Source organism: Diaphorina citri, unplaced genomic scaffold (genome assembly GCF_000475195.1).
Source record: "Diaphorina citri unplaced genomic scaffold, Diaci psyllid genome assembly version 1.1 scaffold1041, whole genome shotgun sequence".
Taxonomy (NCBI): domain Eukaryota; kingdom Metazoa; phylum Arthropoda; class Insecta; order Hemiptera; family Psyllidae; genus Diaphorina; species Diaphorina citri.
Genome location: NW_007378471.1, coordinates 755 through 9,736, shown reverse-complemented (window position 1 = coordinate 9,736; position 8,982 = coordinate 755). Strand labels below are relative to the sequence as shown.

The window sequence follows — 8,982 nt, the reverse complement described above, 5'->3', positions numbered from 1 at the left end:
CTTGAACATCTTTTTCGTACCGGCTTGAACGTCTTTTATTAATTTTTATGCCCAGCGCGACCGCGCGAGGGGATAAATCGACGTATCAATAGTTTGATTTTTGTATTTGCTTTTGAGTTTTACAACCAGCTTCGCCTTGTAAAGAGAGGGCGTAAGAGACGTGAGACACATAAAGAATTACACCTCCCGCTAGTTCTTCATTAGTCCTAGAGCCAAATCTAAACTAAGCGTTTTAGGAAACAATAACGTGTGGATCTGGTATTTTCCTTATAAGGATGCTTTTAAAGTCGAAAGATCCACATATCACCAAGTCCTCTATCTCGCTAGTCAACCATTATACTTTAACTTACTCACTCTACCTAGAACTAAAATATTATATATCATTATCCGTTTTTCCTAAACTTCCAGTTTTAAGGTACTTATTTAAATACGAAATATCGTCAAGGTTCCAGAGTTATAAAGTTACGCAATAGAAATAAAATATTGTGCAAAGAAGAACCAACGCCTGTAGTCGCCTACGTAAAATGCATTACTCACTTACATAAAGTTACGCTTTCTAACATCTATTCTAGTGAACATGATTTACCGGATACACTCTCCTAGATACGTTTCTACAAACGATTGTTCTTCAATTGTCCAGTAAGAGCCGTTTCAAACACATCATATTAGGCTAAGTTCCAGTAAAATCAGTCCCTTCCTACCAGTGAAGAAACTCGACTGTCAGAGAGGCAGAGGTACGCTAGTCATGATCTTATGATAAATTCAGTACAAATCCCATACTATAGCTTAATGCAAAACATCCACCATTACGAGGACACACGTCTTCACACATAGGTGCTCACGAACGTGACGGCCAGTCAGTGACCAGGTAAAGGAGCCGACGCACAGCTTCAAAAAGCCGAGACACGAACCTCGCCCACGTGAAGACGGGATCACACACTGTTATGGACTCCATCGAGCCAGCTAAATTAGCTCGTCCAACCCTTAATACATCGCCAGTAAAACGAGTCACCAACTAGTGTAGACACCGTTATACTCATCAACAGGAAGTTTAGCTCGTCCACTTTCTCCATCGGGCGGGCCATGCCTCGGGATGAACTAGCGGGATTCCGGAGCGAAGCGACGAAATTCAGCTAGTAGGAGTATAAAAGCAACCTCCGTGCTCGGTGGCCGAGTGAGTATCACACGAGGCTTGCATGCTGAAGGTCCCGGGTTCGATTCCGAGCGGGGGTCAAATTTTTTTCGGCTTGGTGCTAGGAGTTCGAGGTGCTATCACCCTTGTGAGGAAAATGGAGTAGCTACTTTGTTTATTGTTAATTTATTGCCTTGTTGAAATTAAGTATTGATGTGAATAAATGAAAAGTATTCTCATTAAAAAAAAGGCAATTGGCAATCCTGTGATATACACTAAACTAAAGCTTTTCGCTCTGCTTTAATTGATAATTTGATAGCTGTATGAGTAAGGATCGCAATTGGCAATCCTGTGATATACACTAAACTAAAGCTTTTCGCTCTGCTTTAATTGATAATTTGATAGCTGTATGAGTAAGGATCTACGAGTATGTATGTACCTGGAGAGCCTTCATTCTGATTGACTAGATCTCCCGTGATGTTTTGTTCGGATAATATTCTCAGTCTCTTCTCATCATTATCCGATGATGTTTCACCACTATCCTCTATATCACTGTGTAGGGCTGCCAACCTGCTGCAACACACAACAACATAGTCTCATTAGGTCTGTACTCAGTAGCTCAGTTGTTAGCGCGGTGATCCTTGGATCCACAAGTTGGTGGTTCACAAACACCTTACGAAAAGCTAGTAAAGATCGCCAGGATCTTCGAGCTTAGGTAGGAATCAGATTACCTCCATACACAAAGAGCCTAGTCTTGTACTCAGTAGCTCAGTTGTTAGCGCGGTGATCCTTGGATCCACAAGTTGGTGGTTCACAAACACCTTACGAAAAGCTAGTAAAGATGGCCAGGATCTTCGAGCTAAGGTAGGAATCAGATTAACTCCATACACAAAGAGGCTTAGCTGTAGTGGCAAATAGCCCCAAAAGATGGATTAATCTTATACGAATCTGGTGATTCACAACATTTAGAAGCAAGGTGGGAACGGGCCTATAGTGTACCAAGGTAAGTGAGTGATAGTTTTTCTTAAAATGAAATAAATTTACCTGGGAGGGTTTTCCTTGGATGGAGAGGAAGGATTACTGGGATTATCACAGGATAACATGGACATACTCATTTCTCTAGTGGGCTTCTTCAAGTTCATTAGAATCAGCTTAGTGTCCACTTGAATACGAAATATTCCTTCAAATACAATATCCAACTCAAACCAGATACCTGAAACACACATATGTATCAACTAGCTGAATTCCGTCGCTTCGCTCCGGAATCCCGCTAGTTCATCCCGAGGCATGGCCAAACTTGTAGAAAAGGCATGGCCGAACTTGTAGAAAATGATAAAAAAAAAAAAAATACGGTCGGGCTGCGCGCTCCCTATTAGCTGCATAGTTATCAAACTAAAAACATAAACGAAACTCAAAATGTTGGTCGAGAGCGGAACATTTCTCTCCCGCATTCTCTACACTCTGTGTATTTCTTATGGTGGAAGGTGGTAGAGAACGCCTCCGGCGTTAACCTCACCTAGTGGTTACCTTCCACTCAAGAGTCTATTATTATTATTAATGAGATCTACAATTCAGAACTTTAATGACCTACTTTATTAAAGTATTATCAACATTCAGTACTTTCAGTACTCAGGATGATTAATCTACCTACTTTGAAATACTCATAAAGCCTCGGTTTAGATTTTCGCAAAATCCTTTCTTATTGCACACCTAGACCATAAAAGGAATATTCCTACCAAATTTCAGCTTTCTAGGTGTTGTGGTTCAGGAGATAGAGCGATCAGTGTATGAATATGAAATGTGAATGAGTGAATGGATCTTGATTTTATAATATAAGAAAGATAAGATTATAACAAGGATCGACGTGCCTTGATTCAAGGAACATATGTACCAAATTTCATCAAAATCAGACCAGGCAATCGGCAGTTATAGCGGAACATAGAGACATCCAAACCAAATACAAAACGGTCGAGTTAAAACATAGACCTTCACTATCGTTCGGTCAACTACGTATAACGTGTAGGTACTTTTACTTTTATTTGTTTTGATATATACACTTGTGTATTACATAGAGTTTGGGTTAGGGTTAAGTCTCAGCTTAGGCAAAAGAATCTGAAACATAGAGACATCCAAACCAAATGCAAAACGGTCGAGTTAAAACATAGACCTTCACTATCGTTCGGTCAACTACGTATAACGTGTAGATACTTTTACTTTTATTTGTTTTGATATATACACTTGTGTATTACATAGAGTTTGGGTTAGGGTGAGGTCTACAGTTCACAGAACCACTCTAGTTTATTTCGGAAAAAAAGTATAATTCTATGGGTTGAGTGGTAGAGAACGCCCCCAGAGACACCTTCTCTTAAATTAGGTTTACCAGTTAACATTTCCCCCCATTGATTACCATGTTAGTTTCCTTAGAGGCCGGGGGTAGATCAGGGATCTTGGTTTGATGTAGGTTGGTCATCATTTTCACATAGGATTCGTTTTGCTCTTGATGTTTGAGTACAGCATCAGATTCCATAAGGAAGTGTTGTGGCTTCACTCCATCTTCTGTACACATGAGGAAACATATCAAATAGTACAGAGTTACTACAATTAGGTTTAAAGCTGTGTCCACACATAGTCGTCGGCCGTCGATCAACGAGGTGAATCTATGTTGTACGGTTCAGTCATTAATCGAGTCAATTGACGATGTGGACAAAGCTTTAGTCTCTATTGGGTGATGTGACAGCTTTTGGGGAGAGTGGTTAAAAATGCAAAATACGTCGGTAAACAAAGTTGTATTTTACTATCGCAATTTCCCCTCTTCGGAAGCTGGTTTCCCCTCTTTTGGTGTGATAGCATCTGTACTAAACCATAGGAAATACAGGAATCGGTTCCTCTAGTGTTTTACTCACCATTCTCATCAAGACGAGGTTTAGAAGCCTGTGTTATGATGGGAGAATTGTTTTACTATCGCAATTTCCCCTCTTCGGAAGCTGGTTTCCCCTCTTTTGGTGTGATAGCACCTGTACTAAACCATAGGAAATACAGGATGCCGTACCTTCGGAATCGGTTTCGTTTCCCAAAGTTTCCCGAAAGGAAAGTAGGTACACCTCAACCAGCACTAGCACAGAAGCAGAATTCTTTGTATCTAGTAAGGTGACTATAGCATGTTCAATGCACCAATTCCCAACGGATTATACAATTAACGTTCATGGGGAGATCCCCCTTGATTGATACATAAACTGTTGGCATAATGCGACTTTTCAGTCTTAGATTACAGTATAAATAAGATATACCTACATATTAAATAAATAAATAATCTCACCAGTTTGGACGGAATAATAGGTGGTGGCAGCTTTGAGTCTTCTTTCATGGGGAGATCCCCCTTGATTGATACATAAACTGTTGGCATAATGCGACTTTTCAGTCTTAGATTACAGTATAAATAAGATATACATATTAAATAAATAAATAATCTCACCAGTTTGGACGGAATAATAGGTGGTGGCAGCTTTGAGTCTTCTATACCAGAGCTCCTTATCTCTGTCCGTGCGAGCAAACAGATACAAACATTGCACCTTGGTATCACCATGCTCCACGATATGAAAGTTGAGATCAGGGGAAGCAGTACCATCCTCTTCCTCCTCCTCGCACAAATCTTCCTGAGTCTTCTATACCAGAGCTCCTTATCTCTGTCCGTGCGAGCAAACAGATACAAACATTGCACCTTGGTATCACCATGCTCCACGATGTGAAAGTTGAGATCAGGGGAAGCAGTACCATCCTCTTCCTCCTCCTCCTCCTCCTCGCACAAATCTTCCTCATCATCATCATCTTCTGAATCCAATGTGCGCTTAGGAACACCCTGCAAGGGAGAATCAATGAGATTTTAGTGACAGACAAACATAGTGGGTTCGATTGCCGCCCGGGACGGATTTTATACTTCGTTCTCGGATTCCCCTTATCTCTTCAATAAGACCTTGGCAGTATTTTAGTGACAGACAAACATAGTGGGTTCGATTGCCGCCCGGGACGGATTTTATACTTCGTTCTCGGATTCCCCTTATCTCTTCAATTTCGGGGCAATAAGATCTTGGCAGTTACAGTTTCCACTGTCGTAATAATTTTAGTCTCTAATTTTATTGTGATATTTATGTTTTTGATGATGAGTAAAATAATTGTTATAGAGGATAAGGAGAGTGACTTACTAAAGTGCTCGGTTTGACAGGGAGAGAGTTGGACTCATGTTCAGGCGTATCATCACAGTTTTCTTCTTTCATTTCAGATTCTATCTTGGGGGCAGACCGTTTTCTCCTCACAAGGATGTTGGGTTTAGTATTACCTTCTGAATCAGACAATATGTTCGAGTCTGGTTTCCTAGCCTAGAAACAATAACATGGAATAAAACAGTATGACATGGTCTGATCTTTTCCATTTTAAAAAGATTTTATTTGACCACAATTTTTTCACTAATTACCTTGACCTCTGCTTCTTCCTTGGATTTCTCGAGTTTTTGCTTCAAAGTTTCGTGCAGTGTTAGGAAACTCTCTGTTGATTTGGATTTCATCTTGGGTGTGGCGTGTGGATCATTGCTACTACTAGTGTTAGTAGAAGGAGTGACAGGATCTGGAATCTCAAACGGGAGCCATGGTTCTTCTTCAGTGATAGTGGATTGATTTTTTTTTTTTTTTTTTTTTTTTTTAAAGATGAGTGTTTCCCCCCCGTTTTTTTTTCGTAGCGATGAAACAACTGCTACATTGGACGCTTGTGGTCTGTGTCGTAGCATGCCCATCCCGTAGTATGCCTCTCATCAGATGGGCGAGAAGAGACACAATACTTCCCATTTAGGTGCTGGGTCAACACGAGAACACCAGAAAGTAACCCGTTGAAATATTTGCAATAGAAAAACGAGTACAAATTTTTGTCGATGGTGGGATTCGAACCCGGGACCTTCTGCATGGCAAGCAAGCGCGTTACCACTGGACCAACCGTGCCATATATTTAGTTATATGTATTTTATTACATTATTTATAAAGTACAAATAATTATGTACATTGCAATCAAGTTTGTAAATAACATGTTAGCCAGGAGTACGTTTTATTTCGGATGGCCACCCATCTGGATACCAACCAAACACAACGTAGCTTAACTTCAGAGATCCCATTGCCGCTGACTACATCTTCATGACATTGTTGTCGTTTATCGGACTTACCTCTGTCGTATAATACCATGGGGTAGTAGTAGCACTTGACAGTTGCTAATATTGTACAGTCTGGCAACATTGAACAGGAGTTTCAGCTGGGGTTCATTCCACACGGCGCGCTTGGGTATTTTAACGCGAGGTTCAGAGATACGAAGCAAGGACCCTGTGAGCTGAGCATACACAGTCTCCGTCAGGGAGAGATGATATTTCTCCGGACTATACTCAGACTTGAACTCGTTCAGCCAACCCTGCAAAGTAGAATTACAAAAATAGAGATGAAAGCCATTTTATTTCAAATAAAATTCTTCTTCCTTTTCATTTACTACTGTGGCAAAGTAAAAGAGCTAGGTACTATAAAAAAAAAAATATTTGAAAGATATCGAAACAGGTGAAGTGAATATTCCAATATTCCTTTTATAAAACTTATTGAAAGAGACTATAATATCGAAGGTCTTATCGTCCCAAAATCGAAGATAGAAGGAGGAGAGGATAAGGAAAAAGTTTAGCATAAATTTCACTAGCGAACCCGCGACCTAACGCTTACCTACAATATCTATTTTGACTTACCACATATTCCATTCTATGAGGCTGTATTGGTTTCAAAGATCTCTTATCAAATATAGGCACAGGTTTGGTCATCAGGTAGGGGTTGGTCACAATGAGGTACTCAGAGTTGGAATCTGTCCACAGGAAGAATGTCTCCTTGATCCAATCCAGTATGGAGGACAATTCCATGGCAAACAGAGAACCAAGCATAAACGCCACCTAGTAACCAAAACGTGAGAAATGGTAATATTTATTTGAAACAATAGTAATAATTGTACATAAATGTAAATAAAGAAGTACATAATTCACCATGTTTATCCTGCTGGAATACGACTGAAAAGTCCCTTTACCCCCACACAGTCTAACCAAGGTCTCGTATATTTTTACAGTTTATGCGCATTTTATAGCTATTGTGGACTAATTGTACATAAATGTAAATAAAGAAGTACATAATTCACCATGTTTATCCTGCTGGAATACGACTGAAAAGTCCCTTTACCCCCACAGAGTCTAACCAAGGTCTCGTATATTTTTACAGTTTATGCGCAATTTATAGCTATTATGGACACTACTTATACAGTCAATGGGAATAATGTGATTAACGCAAAAAATTCAATTCTTTACTTATGTACTTACCAGTAGCGGATACACGGATAGATAGAGCCCCACCAGTGCGAGAGACAGGAGGAATAGCTTGAGGTTAGAGACAGCCATCGTGCCCAGCGTTTCAATCAGACCCGGCGTTCTGCATGAGGTGTGGGGTAAACAGGAGAATGCTAACTTCTGATGAAACTCAACAGTGGGGGAGCGACGGGGGGAGTCCAAATCCCCGGGACGTAGCGTGTCATCCGCCCCTGAGAATAATAATAATTAACAGTGGAATATACAGAGAATACATGCTTGTAGTATAAATATTGAGGTTCCTAAAATATGGCCGTTTTATTCTAAAGTGGCAACTTTTTTAAACCCCGCTAAGCGCGACCGTATGCAAATCCATGAAGCGCGGCCGCGTGTAAATCCTGCAATAGCAACGGGAGCGCGCAGCGCGAGTCCATACCTGCTTCCTGTGCCATTCAAAATCCTCATCTGTATCTCCTCCTCCTCCTATTACATTTGGTAATGTTGTGTCTGGTATTCTCTCTACATATCTGCTTCCTGTGCCATTCAAAATCCTCATCTGTATCTCCTCCTCCTCCTATTACATTTGGTAATGTTGTGTCTGGTATTCTCTCTACATATCTGCTTCCTGTGCCATTCAAAATCCTCATCTGTATCTCCTCCTCCTCCTATTACATTTGGTAATGTTGTGTCTGGTATTCTCTCTACATATCTGCTTCCTGTGCCATTCAAAATCCTCATCTGTATCTCCTCCTCCTCCTATTACATTTGGTAATGTTGTGTCTGGTATTCTCTCTACATATCTGCTTCCTGTGCCATTCAAAATCCTCATCTGTATCTCCTCCTCCTCCTATTACATTTGGTAATGTTGTGTCTGGTATTCTCTCTACATATCTGCTTCCTGTGCCATTCAAAATCCTCATCTGTATCTCCTCCTCCTCCTATTACATTTGGTAATGTTGTGTCTGGTATTCTCTCTACATATCTGCTTCCTGTGCCATTCAAAATCCTCATCTGTATCTCCTCCTCCTCCTATTACATTTGGTAATGTTGTGTCTGGTATTCTCTCTACATATCTGCTTCCTGTGCCATTCAAAATCCTCATCTGTATCTCCTCCTCCTCCTATTACATTTGGTAATGTTGTGTCTGGTATTCTCTCTACATATCTGCTTCCTGTGCCATTCAAAATCCTCATCTGTATCTCCTCCTCCTCCTATTACATTTGGTAATGTTGTGTCTGGTATTCTCTCTACATATCTGCTTCCTGTGCCATTCAAAATCCTCATCTGTATCTCCTCCTCCTCCTATTACATTTGGTAATGTTGTGTCTGGTATTCTCTCTACATATCTGCTTCCTGTGCCATTCAAAATCCTCATCTGTATCTCCTCCTCCTCCTATTACATTTGGTAATGTTGTGTCTGGTATTCTCTCTACATATCTGCTTCCTGTGCCATTCAAAATCCTCATCTGTATCTCCTCCTCCTCCTATT

General features: G+C 40.5%; 3 protein-coding genes across 4 annotated transcripts in view; all 3 read right to left on the bottom strand.

The window, feature by feature from the left end:
- The window catches only part of LOC113469356 (testis-expressed protein 2-like), a 24,181-nt gene extending 20,082 nt beyond the window's left edge, over nucleotides 1-4,099 (bottom strand). Inside the window, exons 1-3 of one of the 2 annotated variants that reach the window (XM_026826977.1) lie at nucleotides 4,036-4,099; nucleotides 2,177-2,345; nucleotides 1,572-1,705 (exon numbers count right to left, since the gene is read on the bottom strand). In XM_026826977.1, the coding sequence (XP_026682778.1) occupies nucleotides 1,572-1,705; nucleotides 2,177-2,274 (232 nt within the window). In that variant the 5' untranslated portion in view covers nucleotides 2,275-2,345; nucleotides 4,036-4,099. The remainder of the gene's footprint in view (nucleotides 1-1,571; nucleotides 1,706-2,176; nucleotides 2,346-4,035) is intronic. The other variant, XM_026826978.1, reaches the window with a different exon arrangement.
- Nucleotides 3,501-5,801, bottom strand: LOC103513881. Its single transcript, XM_026826979.1, has 5 exons — nucleotides 5,601-5,801; nucleotides 5,332-5,505; nucleotides 4,949-4,988; nucleotides 4,605-4,787; nucleotides 3,501-3,688 (listed from the first exon to the last, which is right to left on the bottom strand). The coding sequence occupies exons 1-5, from the start codon at nucleotides 5,688-5,690 to the stop codon at nucleotides 3,516-3,518; spliced, it is 660 nt and encodes a 219-aa protein (XP_026682780.1). The 5' UTR covers nucleotides 5,691-5,801; the 3' UTR covers nucleotides 3,501-3,515.
- Nucleotides 5,802-6,316: 515 nt separating this feature from the next.
- On the bottom strand, nucleotides 6,317-7,972 carry LOC103513875. The gene is made up of 4 exons (XM_008478724.3): nucleotides 7,930-7,972; nucleotides 7,509-7,726; nucleotides 6,894-7,091; nucleotides 6,317-6,574 (listed from the first exon to the last, which is right to left on the bottom strand). The coding sequence occupies exons 1-4, from the start codon at nucleotides 7,943-7,945 to the stop codon at nucleotides 6,332-6,334; spliced, it is 675 nt and encodes a 224-aa protein (XP_008476946.1). The 5' UTR covers nucleotides 7,946-7,972; the 3' UTR covers nucleotides 6,317-6,331.
- Between the last annotated feature and the right edge of the window lie 1,010 nt (nucleotides 7,973-8,982).